This window comes from Eurosta solidaginis, chromosome 3, assembly GCF_040869045.1.
Source record: "Eurosta solidaginis isolate ZX-2024a chromosome 3, ASM4086904v1, whole genome shotgun sequence".
Classification (NCBI taxonomy): domain Eukaryota; kingdom Metazoa; phylum Arthropoda; class Insecta; order Diptera; family Tephritidae; genus Eurosta; species Eurosta solidaginis.
In genome coordinates, this window is record NC_090321.1 from 224,809,551 (window position 1) to 224,825,743 (window position 16,193).

Consider the following 16,193-nt stretch of genomic DNA (forward strand, 5'->3'; position numbering starts at 1 on the left):
TTACGAAATAAAGTGAATGTATCTGCGTCGCATTCACAATCACGCCTTCCAGTAATGGAAAGCACGAACCCAATCAATGCTCGCATTACAGGTACAACTAGCTGTGACAGTATGAGTTCGTGATTTTTGCTACTGTTACTGCGACAGTGCGATATTTGTCACAGTCACGTATGTAGCATTTTGCAGCGACATTTAACACTAAATTATAAATAAATTTGCTATTAGCCGTGTTTTTTTTTACACGCATATACGTTTCGTTTGCGCGTGAAAAAAAAAACGCCTATCCTCGCTTAGATAATGGGTAGGAGACCCATCTAGCGGCTATGGTTAAACAACTAACTACAGCAACAGGGTGTACCGAAAAGCGGAGACACAACGCTCTGATGGCCATAGGGTATAACATATAGCTGAATCAGTTGCGATGAATTGTGGACACACATAGAATACATAGAATTAGTGTAGAGGGTGAAACAAAAAGACATATTTCAGTTACATCTGAGTATAATGCGCATTAAAATTTAATAGTACAAAATATATGCGCAGCAATTTCAGAGGTATATTTAAAGTTTGTCGCTTAGCAGTCCATATAAAGTTTAAGCGCAAACGGATATACGCGTGTTAAAAAACACGGCTATTTTATCACTGTGCAGTTACAGTCACGTAAAAAATCGCAGCGACACAAAAGAAAAAATCGCATATCAAGTTGTTCCGCAAAATTCACTGAATCTACTAAATCCACTAGGTAGCGAGGACAGTACTGCCCAAAATGTTTCGTTTCTAAATTACTCTTGCCCTTCGTGCTTTGGAGAGCCCGCAGAAAGGCTCCATAAAAAGGCTTAAAAAAGCAATAGATCACTTTGTTTGGCAAGGGCGTCTGCCTATGTGACCCTCAACCCAAACAAAACTTGTTTTGTAGCTCTATTCGATTTCATGTAGATAACAGTTGTAATTTTCCCAATATCCAAATTCGATCCATCTTTGTACTAGACATCTATATTGGACGCAGCATATGGACTAACAGTTTCCCGTTGCACGAGGCATAAAAAGGATATCTCAACATTCCCTGACACACATATTTATTTGCAAAGTTAACCCTTAGTAATTTCGCTCCTTTGAAGATTTATCAAGCGATGTTTGTAATAAGTAAGTTTCCTCTACTCAGTTGGACAGGAGGTCGGTCGACCAAGATGAATAACTCAGAGGCTTAAAGTCAAGAAAAGAAGGAGAAGAAAGCTCAAATAGGTTTACAAGCTAAGGAAGACGAGATCATTAAAAGTTATGTATCAAACCTGAAAAGTGAAAGTGCCGGAAACTTAATGAGCTTGTTGAGAGAGCGGCAGCCTAGTCCGAACAAGCCAAGGTAGACTAGAGCGTTAAAAGTGAATTTGGAGTCTTGAAAGTGAAAGTAGCGGAAATTCAATTAGCACCTTGAGTGGGCGGCAGGCTAGTCCGAACAAAAACGAAGAGGGGGGAAGGAACGAGGCAGAGAGTGTCAGTCATCTCTAGATTTAGGAGAACATTATGAACTGTCCAGCACTTCAGAGCAGTGGTCGACCCAATGTTGTTGAAGGCAATTGGCTGTAAATAACTTTACATGCGGAAACCCACGATACAATAATTGGCTCGAGGAGAAAGAGGAACTGACTGAATGTAGAGGCGGCGATCTTCTGAAAGTGACAAGACTGCTTTTAAAAGTCGGAAATATATCAAGTAACATAAGGCGCCCCCAATAAAGAGTAAGCAACTGCCTTAAAAGTTGGAAGGCATTAAGAACAGGGAAATAGTGGTAGCATGCCAGCAGTGGAGAGCAGGTTTCATGAGGTATTTGATAAACCAAAAGTACTTAACGTCGTGATTGCGTTATTATCGGAGGAGCCAGAGGATGTTCTGCATGCGAATTTAGCCAATGGAAGAAGTAACAAGGTCAAGGAATCTCTGATTGTGGCGCTTTTCAATCGTAGCAATCTCCTTGGGCAGATCTCTAACTCAGCTGGAGCAAGTGAGCTTCTTACTGACATGATAAGAATTGTTCGAGACAAATCGAGTACAGTATCTATATCCTTCATTTCACCAGATTGATACAATGGTACAAATTGAGAAGAGAGAGCTGATAAAAGCATTCAGGCATTTCTTAATAAAAAAACTGCTCTAATCTTCCATAAATTAAAAAAAAATGAATTTTCGAAAAACTTTGAAGAATTATCAAGAAGTAGCTCAAAATTTGGGAACAAACAAATTTTAAAATTTTAGGCAATTTTACCACCCACCCTAATGTGATAAATATATAATATTTATGCCTGAAATTAATTCAATGATAAGTAATTTGATGCTTTTAAAATTACCTCATGCTCAAGAAAATCTACAACAACAACTATATTATTTATGTCAACCAAAAAATCATTCATAACTACAAAATCCTGCTGCAATATTCAATATGAACTCCTGTCACATGTTTCCTTCCTCATACAAACTGGATATCCTGCTGAGTTGGCACAGCAGTTTAGCCGTCGCAGTGCGTATCGTTGAATTGTTAAAAATTAATAATTTGAGGCTCATTAAAATTTGATTACACGTTATGGTATTGAATGAGCACTGAATGGGTTCTATGATGGCTGGATTCGTTTGTATGTAGTACGTCTTAGGGCAGTGCGATCCTGCGCAATCACGAAAATTGCTTATTGTAACAACTTGTGTGCACATCTTTTGCAAGCGAGTCAAAATTAATTTGCGCTGTTTAATATGTGAAAAATGTTTTGTGGCAAAATAAAACAATGGCATGCAATATGAATAGGCATGATCTTTAGTATGGCTGGTGGTGAGAAAGTTCAAAGTATCGATCGTTGCAAACATTTCAAATTAAAACCAACTCAGAAGCTTAATCGTACCACTTCTGGTGTACCCCAAGGGAGTGTGTTGGGTCCCTTATTATTTGTTATCTTTATTAATGACATACGTCATTGTTTCAGTTATGTTGAATTCTTATTGTATGCTGATGGCTTGAAGATCATGAAGCATCAATCACAACTCAATCTGAGTCCACTATGCTCCAAGCTGATCTTGATAACGTAATGGACTGGTGTAGACGGAATCGTCTGCTTTTAAATATAAGTATATATTTTAGCTTTACCTTTGCTAAAACTCGAAATGTTCTTCCTGTTTCTTATCATATTGGGGACTCTACGCTGAGGGTTGTTGATGAAATATCAGATCGTGGTGTTGTCTTTGATGCGAAGTTTCTATTTCACAGTCGGATTAATTATGTCATTGCGAAGTCTTATCCCACACTCGCGTTCATTCGCCGTTTCAGTATGGATTTTAGTGATCCTTATACTTTATAACTTTTATTTAAAACCCTAGTGCGGTCTAAATTAGAATATGCTGTTTTCATTTGGAGGCCGTACCATGCCTACCATATAGACCGACTTGAGCGTATTCAAAAAATATTTTTGCGATTTGCCCTCCGGTCTTTGCGTTTTCACGATCCTGTTCCAACATACAGTTCTATGTGTCTTTTAATTAACCTTAAATCTTTAGTGAGTAGAAAATCAATGCTTTCATTGACATTTTTATATGATATCATCAATGGGACGGTTGACTCGCCCTATCTTTTAGAACGTATACGGTTCAATGTACCATCGCGAACCCTTCGATGTCACGATTTTTTCTGGTTAGATAGATTTAGAACGACTTATGCTTCCAATTCTCCAATTGCTAGGGCAATGAGGAGTTTAATTTGCTGTATTCTATAGATATTGAATTTGCATTACATAAATTTAGGTTTAAACTTCTATTGAATGAAATAATTTGAATATTTAATATTTATTAGTTAACCCTCTAACCAGTAAGAGTGCCTCAGGGCATGCATCACAAATATCAAGATTTCCGTGTGAAACAAATATTTTTTCTTAAGAAAATGAACTTAACTCTATCCCCCATATTTCTAGTGAAATTTATTTCTCAAATTAAAATAAAATCGGGTGGACGGTTTGTCTTCTATACTCAGTTTTGTGCGAACAGGTGGAGAAAACGATCGTTTTTTTGGATAAAGAAATTTATTATTTTCAATATCAAAACTTTTTATTTTTGAGAAGTGCGCGGAGCTTGATAATTTTTTTTCGTTAAGCTGTGCTCATTGTCTTGCTGATTTAATATCTAAAGTTTTAAAATAAGTGGAGTTTTCTGCCCGGCAGTGCAAAAACTAAAGGGTGTCTCAGGGCACTGTTGTCGTTCAGCGCGAACTTTTCTACACATTGATTTTATTAAAAAGTTCGCTATATAGTCGGTTTTACTTTTATTTCATAACTTGTTTTCATAAAGTGAATACAAATATACTCTTTTTAAACCGCTGTACGATGTCGCGTGTAAAATTTTCGAAGTTATCCGACGAAGAAATCCATGAAATCATGGAAGGGTAGTGACAAGTGATGAAGAAGATTCAAACAGTGGAATAGACTCTGGTTCTCTGAACCACAAGCCAGAGGAAATAAGTCCAGAGGACGAACACTTGATATCCAATGCCTTCGAGGTATGGATACGAGTGCAAATTTTTTCAACGAGGTAGCCAATTACTCACTTACAACATCTACAGTCAGAGATACTGCTACTGCCGATGAAGGTGACATTCCATCAACAGATGCGATTACAGCAACCTAAACGGCATTGACGTCAACTCCAATTCAAGGAAAGAGAGCTCGTTAGCCGTTACCAAGACCCGAAGGCACCGGTCCAGCCGTAGTGCCAACCAATGGTGGTTTTGTTGGAAGTAAGTATATCTCCCCCATCTTTGCTCATGGCGATCTAGCTTTATATTTATTTTATCAGACATTAAATCAATTTCCAAAGATTCCGCTGAGTTTAGCAAGTGGATGTGGCGCAATACAGCTCTTAAACTTCATGTAAATGAGGTCGCATTCCGTGGATGCACACGTTTACCTGACAACATAAAAGAGCTTTCAACTCCCTGCCAATTATTTCACTATTTTTTTCTAAAGAAATAATTGATATGATTGTTTAGGAGACTAACCGGTGTCCTCTTAGTGGGGACATTAACTCAAAATTCAATGTGAATGCCGATGAAATATGTCAATACATCGGAATTGATTTATATATGTCAATATATCGATACCCGAATTTAGAAAGCTATTGGGGAAAGAACCCTTTCGAACCCATTCGCAAAACAATGCCATTGAAATGATTTGAAGCTATAAAAAGATTCTTATCATTCCGAGATGAGGAAGAAATGGTAAAAAAAGGGCAACCAAGTTATGACCCGTTATTTCGGATACGTAATTTCTCGGATCTTCTCAACGAACGCTTCGACTCAATCCCAAAACATGGTCGACTTTGGTAAGCTGCTGCTATTTGTCAACTCGCAGAAATTATCAGGTTTTATTTCTTTTCTTGATTAATTTCGATGAGCAAATGTGCTCAACGAAAATGAAACACCATCTAAGACAATATATTCCAAACAAGCCCCACAAGTGGGGTGTCAAATTGTTCGTATTATGCGATTCGTTTGGTTACGCATATAGGTTTGAAGTCTACAATAGCACAGGAGACAATATTATTCTACCAAATTTTCCCAATCTAGGCAGCTCAGCAAATGTTGTAGTTCGGTTATCCCAAACTGTGAATGACTTCATGTACCATATAATTTACTTCGACAATTTCTATACGTCGTTACCTCTGTTGGTTTATTTGCGAGCTCGTGGCATATTTGGTCTTGGCACAATTCGAGTGAATCGCATCCCAAATTACAAATTGCCACCGGACAGTGCTATAGCAAAGGAAGAGCGTGGGTTTTCAACAGAGTACGTGGGCTCTACATATGGACTCGATATTAGTGGAAGGACAATAAAGCGATCAGGCTGGCTTCGACTTATGTAGGAGTTGAGCCATTCGATCGAAGCAATCCGAATGAGCAAACGATATGACAGGAAGAAGAAGCAAAACATTGAAGTCGATTGCCCACAATTATTAGGGAATACAACAGCCATGTGGGAGGCGTCGACTTAATGGATGGTTTGATGGGACGATATCATGTGAGAGCCAAGACACGTGATGTAATGGCTTGCCATTTTTTATCATTTTATTGATATGGCTGCAACGAACGCTTACCTTCTTTATAAGCGAATAAATATAGAGAAGATAAATGACTCCAGTAATATTTCTGACGAAGGAGAAAAGATTTTACAGCTGCCTGAATTCAGAGAACAAATCGCTGCTGCTCTTGTGAGCTACAATCAAAAGCGTTCGGCGGGTCGTCCATCTTCAACAAGCCAACCAACTACTTTACCTGATTCACCTGTTTGTGATGTTCGCTTCAACGGTAATACACATCTTCCGAAATGGCTTGAGAAAAAAGGTGGTAAAAAATGGTGTAAACTTTGTAAAAACTCCCAAACTTAATGTGTCTGCGAAGTACGTAATTTACATTTATGCTGCTCCGTCACGAAAAATTGTTTCGGGGAATATCATACAAAGAAATAATCTATTTGTGTTATTATTCATTGTTTATTAAAACTTATTTCAATAAAAACATTGTTCCGTACTAAAAATTGTAAGTGTTAATTTGTTTGCTCTAACCGACAAAAGTGCCTGGAGGCACTGTTTCTTATTTCTCACCTGGCAGACAAACGAAACGACATATTGTCTTTTTGTTGACGGAATTAAGTTTTTTATGTCCTAATTAAGCTAGAACAAAATTCCCAACCGTTTCCGATCATTATTTAAAGTTTGCTGGTTTGAGGGTTAAGAGACATTTGTAAATAGTCTGTAAGGAGGTTCTGATTGTCCTAGACTATAATATGAATAAATAATTGACCTTGAGTGGTCAATCGACTAGATGTTTTTGGAGAGGCTGCATTTAAACAACAGTTAAGACCCCTAGTTAATTACCTTGTGATATTTTTTTAATGATGATCAGATCATGGATGGGCTTGGCAAAAAAAAACAATAGTGTAACGTGCAAAATAGCAGTGGCAATTTTTTAATTAAAATTTATTCATCTAAATTTTAAGTTCTTTATTTTCGTTTTTTAAGCAAACTCGTTACTGGGACAATGCGAAGATATCTCAAAAAGGTTTTCGAAAAAATTCGAAAATTTCGAAAAGTTCTTTTTTTTCGAAGTTCTTTGACTTTTTTGAGTATGCAATTTCGTGGCCAAATCAACTGTAATCTAACAAGAAAAAGTTAAATGTCTTCCAAAATTCACATTGCTTTTCGACAACTCCTTTCCGAAGGGTGTTTTACATTTTTCTCCAAACAAAGTGTGAACAAATGTTTTTTATATGGAAGAAAATGCGAAACACCCTTCGGAAAAAAAATTTGCAAAAATCAATGGGGACCTATAATTTGCACTGCATTAAAATTTAATACTCAAAAAAATTTAGACGGCTCCAAATTTTCAGAAACGTTTTTGAGATAGGTTTGCATAGTTTAAATTACAAAACTTTTGAATTTTTTTTTTCTTAAAAAGTCGAAAATAAAAAAAAATGAGTTGGCGAATGTAAAAACGAAATAACTACTGCTTTTTTCTGTTCTCTGCTGTTTTTATACCTTTCATAAACATGAAATGGTATATTAACTTTGTTCCGATGTTTGTAACGTTGAAAAATATAGAAGATAGACTCACCATTAAGTATACCGAATTGATCAGGGCGACGAACTGAGTTGATATATCCATGTCCATCTGTCCGTCCGTCTGTCTGTTTGAACGCAAACTAGTCCCTCAAATTTTGAGATATCTCAATGAAATTTGGCACAAGGATGTATTTTTGTATTATATTGGACATTTGTCGGATCCGGTAGGATCGGACCACTACAACATATATCTCCCATACAACCGATCATCGCTCAGATAAGACGATTTTGGTCATTCCTGCCGGAATTTAAAAGTATAAACGTGAAACTCGGTGATATATATTCTAATATATCATAGAAAATTTTCTGAAAAAATCACTTTGATCGGAGCTATATATAATATATATCCCATACAACCGATCGTTCAGATAAGGGGGTTTTTTGCCACTTTTTATTTTATGTTTATCTTAAAAATCGTTTAGGTGTGTACATCTGTCCACTATATATTTCTTATCTTATACAACCGTCCTGCCAGTTTGTAGGAAAAATCGAAGCGGTCGCGACACGAATTGGAAGAAAAGCCTGATCTTAAATCTCTTCGGAGGTTATCACGCCTTGAATTTTTTTTGGAAAGTTTCTGGCGTTTTTTTTTTTTCATTTTGTCTGGCTTCGTCACTTGTGGCAATGCATTTTTTGTCGTCCCTTCCGTCAAAATAAATAATTGTATGCAAATTTTATTAAAGGGAAGACTTCGGAACGCCAGAGTTGACATAAAGTTTAATCTCTCCACGTTTAGTCGAGTTTCATTTTCTCCGCAGACGAGTTTCTCCCCATATGCAGTTCCAAGGTATTTTGACTATCAGATATGGGTTTTGTGAACAAATCTATCCCAATTCTTTGGTGACTCTACTGGAGGGACAATATTGGGGCAAACTTTTTGGTATTAGCTGTGTTTTTGTTTTTTTTACATGCATATACATATGCACTTTCAGAAAGCATTATACTCAGTTGCAACTGAAATGTGTCTCTCCATTTTATCTGTACATTATTATCCACTTCTATGACCGAAAAATGCGCATGTTCACGATTCGTTGCAACCGATTCAGTTATATGCTATGACCAACAGAGATGCGTGTCTCCGCTTTTAAGCGCAACTCGTTTTGTAGGGAGTTATTTAGCCACTGCCGCAAGTCTCAAATAATTGCCGCTAGATGGGTCTCCTACATTCTCTATGTTGTGATAAGTGTTTTTTACCCGCAAATGTAGATGTATATGCGCGTAAAAAACACAGCTATTATTAGACATCATTGCTTCGGCTATTAGGTTGATTAATTAAAGTGTAACGGGGTTTAGGAATTCTCGATGATTTCATGATTTGTGTTATCGGTTCACTCACTGAACTTTCAAATTAATACGCAAGTATGGTGTACATAACAACCTCTTTATTCACCACAACGATGATAGTCAAACTTTACAGTTCAAAGCATTCGCATACTTCACTTACAACATGTTCAAATCAAACCGAATAAACTGATTACGCATTCTGTAAATTGCGCCGCTTATATACCAGGCAGTTTTCTCGTCAGTATTTCTCGCAGGGTGTGGAATTTTCGTAAACAGCCTTCCCGAATAGTTGCTTATATACTTTTCGGTCAGTTATATTTTATATTCAGTGTGGCTATATACACTGGTGGCCACCGTGGTGTGATGGTAGCGCGCTCCGCCTACCACACCGTATGCCCGGGCAAACAACATCAAAAAACTTTTAGAAATAAGGTTTTTCAATTAGAAGAAAATTTTTCTAAGCGGGGTCGCCCCTCGGCAGTGTTTGGCAAACGCCCCGGGTGTATTTCTGCCATGAAAAGCTCTCAGTGAAAACTCATCTGCCTTGCAGATGCCGTTCGGAGTCGGCATAAAACATGTAGATCCCGTCCGGCCAATTTGTAGGGAAAATCAAGAAGAGCACGACGCAAATTGGAAGAGAAGCTCGGCCTTAGATCTCTTCGGAGGTTTTCGCGCCTTTTTGGCCATAACCGTTTAGATGGTTAAACGCCAATTAAGTAAGTAAGTAAGTGGCTATATACATGTTTATGTGTGTGTAGGTTATGTAATGTCGTCTGCGCTCCTTATTGCCTTGTACAGATGTAAGTAGGTGTTTGCTGTTTTATCTGCTTACATTGTTTTTGCTGCACATGATGTGATGGGTCGAACTTGCTAGTATTCGTCATATATGGAGTTATGTTCTTTCATTTGCTGCAAAAATCGTTTCCGACGGAAATAATTCGAAAAAGTAATTTATCTGATATGAACTGTACCATTGAAACTCTCGCTGAGTACATTATAATCGGTTACACTCGAACTTAGATAACAGCATGGACCATGACAACGTCAGATGAAGCATCTCTGGAAGTGTTCGAGAGAAAAGTCTTTGGAAAGATTTACGGAACTCTACGCGTTGGCGATGGTGATTACCGAAAAATATTTAATGATGAGCTGTACTAGCTTTAGATATTGCGGGAAAGGCAGCCGCGGCCCGGTCGTTGGTCAGGCTTCGTGATATGGACTATGGGCGTTCTGACTTCGGACACTCTAGCCTTCTTACTATGATCGACTTTATCCCGGACAGGATGCACTATTTTATACCGATAACTGCTCCCTCTACAACCTTCACCCCAGTCATTCCCTCGAGAGTGGAGTGGGGAAGAGGATTCATCTGGGGCAGGGGACCAGTTAATTTGTTGGCGGATGGGTCGAAGTTGGATGGAAAGGTTGGTGGGGGTCTTTTGTCAGGAGCTAAATGTAAACCGCAAGTTTAAGTTGGCTGATCACTGCAGTGTATTCCAAGCGGAAGTTGCTGCGATTAAGGATGCGCTGGATAAAATGCTGTCCAGTGTTACTACGGTTAGGGAATTCAACATATACTCTGATAGCCAAGCGGCTATCAAGGCCTTGAGTTCAACTACAGTGAGATGGAGGGTGGTCTGAGAGTGCCTGACCTCGCTTGCGATTACATCGAACTATTTTATAATTAAGATTATCTTGGTCCCGGGCCATAGTGATATCCCCGGAAACTGTCAAACGGGTCTTTTAGCACGCATCGGTACAACTGAACCGGATGAAGATGGCTGTAGGGATCTCGGGATTTCGCTGGCCACCTGTGCTTTGCTCCTCCATAGCTGGGGCTCGAATCAGCTCAGCAAACGTTGGGCGGACATCACCTCTTGCAGGGTAGCAAGATATTTCTGGCCTAAAGTGGATGGCAGGAGGTCTGCCGAAGTACTTGGCTTCAGTAAGGCTTACCTATCAATGGTCGTTGGCATTTTGACAGGGCACAGTCCCATAGGTATCCATGCGGTACGTCTGAATATACTGGAAACTCCATCCTGCTGCAGCTGTATGGATGATGATGAGGTGGAGTCATCAAATCACTTTATGCTTGATTTCCCAGCGTTTGCCAGAACAATGCGAAGGTACTTCGGTTACCACTCACTTAGATCTCCCGAGGATTTATCCAAAGTTGAGATCGGTATCATTCGCAACTTTATGGTTGCTACCCAACGAAGGTCTAAGTCACCGTTATTTTATATTATTGTATGTGGACCTTTATGTTGTCCAAGTGAGCTTCCCCCATCAGGGTAGCTACCACCAAACCTAACCTAACCTGTACGAACCTTACGCAGACATTCCCATAATCCAGCGAATTAAAACGCAGCGGCTAGGTCATGTTCTGCGAATGGAAGATGATGCTTCGGCTAAGAAAGTATTTTTATCGGAACCCGCCCATGGAAGCAGATGGCGGCCCCCACTTCGTTCAAAGAACCAGATGGAAATTGATTAAAATTCCCTCAATGTGACCAATTCGCGCCAGTTAACACAGCGAAGACGCGCCTGGCGCGCCTTGTTGGCGGCTATAACCATTTAAACGTTAAGCGCCAATTAGATAAGTATTATGTCTTAACTTTGTATTGGCACAGCTCTACACTTATTTCTAATATTCTTTTGAAGTTATAGTGCCTTAAAGTATGCTTCTCTTTTCAAGAATTTATAAAAACCCGACTAAGTGGAAACGACTGCAGGGTCCAAAAGTACATTAGTAGAAACTATAAAGCTTATATTGACCAAAATTGTGAACTTAATATCTCTTCTGAAAATTTCTTATGAAATAAAAGATCAACTCACATCCAAAGCTGCGGGGAAGTTCTTGTTCTGTGAAATATTGAAATATCGTTTCACATGATTAGAATCACCGCCTGATATGAATCAAACTCTTTATCAATTAAATTTAAATGTAAAACTCTTTTTATATAAAATATTCCACTTACCACTTCGTTTGTTTTGAGTGCCCAAAATCTGATCGATGCTATAAACAGCGCGTGGTCTTGGGACCGAGCTATCCTGTACGGCGCGCATAACTGGAGCCATAATCGGATGTGATGCGGTTGTGGTCATCATTTTATTTACAAAAAATGTGCTCCGTAAAATTTTAGATTTGGCACTGTCTTTTACAAAACTTTGTTTAATTTTTTTCTATATACAGCTGTTGCTTTATTTGTTTTTTTCTTTTTTTTGCAGTAAAGAATTACCAATTAATTTATTACTCAAAAGCACTAAGTATTTCATAAAACTTGATCATATTTTTTTGTTTCTAGGCAAATTTTCATTAATCTGTTTTCTTATAGTACCAAAAACCAATTAACATATTTGCGCCTATTTATCAATTTATTAAAAACACGTTACCAGAAAAATCGCACATTTTCCGCGCACATCACAAATTTACGTTTCAATTAAGAACCACCGACTGACAAAATAACAGCATGAACTTTGTTATTTGAATGCAACTCAAATACGTTAATACGAGGCGAGTGAATGCGCGTTGACAGCCAGACGGCAAGTGTTTGAATGAAATGGAACGAATAGGTCCTGTGATGCGTTTGCCATACCATATCGAATCGTATTGACACTTAGTTATCCTACATGCACACACATACATAGCAAATTGAAGTATCCTGCAGCGTAGTTATCTCTTTCGCTCTTGTTTGTGCAAGAGGCATGCGTAGGGTAGGTTTTCCGGTTTAATGTTGTTGGCTATTGTAATGGGTTTGCAGGTAGGCGCTGTACCAACATTCGAGGGGTGTTACCATACACACAGACGTAGATGCACATACACACAAACGCGCGTTTAAACTGATTTATATTCAAATACACGTGCACTTTCGCTTTGTATTTGTTTTTCCTCACATCCATTTACTCTCGCACTCATACAATTGCATAAAAACGCCATTGCGCTGGTGCGAAAAAAAATTTAGAAAAAAAACAATAACAATTTGTATGTAAAGAAGAAAAAAACAGTAAATTGTTGAATTGGCTTTTGACTTATTTGCCATGGTGATAAAACCAATGCGTTATCAATCAGCCTCCACAATTATGGCCCAACAGCTCTTTTTATACTCAGTTGAGCAGAGCTCACAGAGTATATTAAGTTTGATTGGATAACGGTTGGTTGTACATATATAAAGGAATCGAGATAGATATAGACTTCCATATATCAAAATAATCAGGATCGAAAAAAAATTTGATTGAGCCATGTCCGTCCGTCCGTCCGTCCGTCCGTCCGTCCGTCCGTTAACACGATAACTTGAGTAAATTTTGAGGTATCTTGATGAAATTTGGTATGTAGGTTCCTGAGCACTCATCTCAGATCGCTATTTAAAATGAACGATATCGGACTATAACCACGCCCACTTTTTCGATATCGAAAATTTCGAAAAACCGAAAAAGTGCGATAACTCATTACAAAAGACAGATAAAGCGACGAAACTTGGTAGATGGGTTGACGTTATGACGCAGAATAGAAAATTAGTAAGATTTTGGACAATGGGCGTGGCACCGCCCACTTTTACAAGAAGGTAATTTAAAAGTTTTGCAAGCTGTAATTTGGCAGTCGTTGAAGATATCATGATGAAATTTGGCAGGAACGTTACCACTATTACTCTATATGTGCTAAATAAAAATGAGCAAAATTGGATGAAGAACACGCCCACTTTTTAAAAAAAAAATTTTTTAAATTCAAATTTTAATAAAAAATTTAATATCTTTACTGTATATAAGTAAATTAAGTCAAAATTCAACTCCAGTAATGATATGATGCAACAAAATACAAAAATAAAAGAAAATTTCAAAATGGGCGTGGCTCAGCCCATTTTCATTTAGTTTGTCTAGAATACTTTTATTGCCATAAGTCGAACAAAAATTTACCAATCCTTCTCAAATTTGGTAGGAGCATAGATTCTATGACGGTAACTGTTCTCTGTGAAAATGGGCGAAATCGGTGGAAGCCACGCCCAGTTTTTATACACAGTCCACCGTCTGTCCTTCCGCTCGGCCATTAACACAATAACTTGAGCAAAACCCGATATATCTTCACTAAACTTAGCCCACGTACTTACCTGAGCTTACTTTTTCTTAGTATAAAAAATGGGCGAAATCTGACCATAACCACGCCCACTTTATCGATATCGAAAATTACGAAAAATGAAAAAAATGCCATAATTCTATACCAAATACGAAAAAAGTGATGAAACATGGTAACTGGATTGGTTTATTGACGCAAAATATAACTTTGGAAAAAACTTTGTAAAATGGGTGTGACACCTACCATATTAAGTAGAAGAAAATGAAAAAGTTCTACAAGGCGAAATCAACAGCCCTTGGAATCTTGGCAGGAATACTGTTAGTGGTATTGCATGTATAAATAAATTAGCAGTACCCGACAGATGATTTTCTGGATCACCTGGTCCACATTTTGGTCGATATCGCGAGAACGCCTTCACATATACATCTAAGGGCCACTCGCTTTTAAAGCCCTCATTAATACCTTTAATTTGATATCCATATCGTACAAAAACATACCAGAGTCACCCCTGTCCCACCCTAATGGCGATATCTCGAAAAGGCGTCCACCTATAGACCTAGTGTCCACTCCCTCTTAAAATGCTCCGTAACACCTTTCGTTTGATACCCATATCGTACAAACATTCTAGAGTCACCCCTGGCCCACCCTAATGGCGATATCTCGAAAAGGCGTCCACCTATAGACCTAATGCCCACTCCCTCTTAAAATGCTCAGTAACAGCTTTCGTTTGATACCCATATCGTACAAACATTCTAGAGTCACCCCTGGCCCACCCTAATGGCGATATCTCGAAAAGGCGTCCACCTATAGACCTAGTGTCCACTCCCTCTTAAAATGCTAAGTAACACCTTTCGTTTGATACCCATATCGTACAAACACATTCTAGAGTCACCCTGGCCCACCCTAATGGCGATATCTCGAAAAGGCGTCCACCTATAGACCTAATGTCCACTCCCTCTTAAAATGCTCAGTAACACATTTCGTTTGATACCCATATCGTACAAACATTCTAGAGTCACCCCTGGCCCACCCTAATGGCGATATCTCGAAAAGGCGTCCACCTATAGACCTAATGCCCACTCCCTCTTAAAATGCTCAGTAACTCCTTTCGTTTGATACCCATATTGCACAAACGAATTCTAGAGTCACCTCTGGTCCACCTTTATTGCGATACCCCGAAAATGCGTCCACCTATAGAACTAAGGCCCACTCCCTCTTAAAATACTCATTAGCTCCTTTCGTTTGATACCCATATTGCACAAACGAATTCTAGAGTCACCCCTGGCCCACCTTTATGGCGATATCTCGAAACGGCGTCCACCTATAGAACTAAGGCCCACTCCCTTTTAAAATACTCATTAACACCTTTCATTTGATACCCATATCGAACAAACAAAGTCTAGAGTCACCCCTGGTCCACCTTTATTGCGATACCTCGAAAATGCGTCCACCTATAGAACTAAGGCCCACTCCCTCTTAAAATACTCATTAACTCCTTTCGTTTGATACCCATATTGCGCAAACGAATTCTAGAGTCACCCCTGGCCCACCTTTATGGCGATATCTCGAAACGGCGTCCACCTATGGAACTAAGGATTACTCCCTTTTAAAATGCTCATTAACACCTTTCATTTGATACCCATATCGAACAAACGCATTCTAGAGTCAACCCTGATCCACCTTTATGGCTATATCCCTAAACGGCGTCCACCTATAGAACTAAGGCCCACTCCCTCTTAAAATACTCATTAACACCTTTCGTTTGATACCCATATTGCGCAAACGAATTCTAGAGTCACCCCTGGCCCACCTTTATGGCGATATCTCGAAACGGCGTCCACCTATGGAACTAAGGATTACTCCCTTTTAAAATGCTCATTAACACCTTTCATTTGATACCCATATCGAACAAACGCATTCTAGAGTCAACCCTGATCCACCTTTATGGCTATATCCCTAAACGGCGTCCACCTATAGAACTAAGGCCCACTCCCTCTTAAAATACTCATTAACTCCTTTCGTTTGATACCCATATTGCGCAAACGAATTCTAGAGTCACCCCTGGCCCACCTTTATGGCGATATCTCGAAACGGCGTCCACCTATGGAACTAAGGATTACTCCCTTTTAAAATGCTCATTAACACCTTTCATTTGATACCCATATCGTACAAACGCATTCTAGAGTCACCCCTGGCCCAC

At 38.8% G+C, this 16,193-nt stretch overlaps 1 protein-coding gene across 1 annotated transcript in view; it reads right to left on the reverse strand.

Moving 5' to 3' along the window:
• The window catches only part of hbn (homeobrain), a 70,648-nt gene extending 58,195 nt beyond the window's left edge, over positions 1-12,453 (reverse strand). Inside the window, exon 1 of the mRNA XM_067775295.1 lies at positions 11,904-12,453. Coding sequence (XP_067631396.1) covers positions 11,904-12,033 — 130 coding nt within the window. The 5' untranslated portion in view covers positions 12,034-12,453. The remainder of the gene's footprint in view (positions 1-11,903) is intronic.
• Between the last annotated feature and the right edge of the window lie 3,740 nt (positions 12,454-16,193).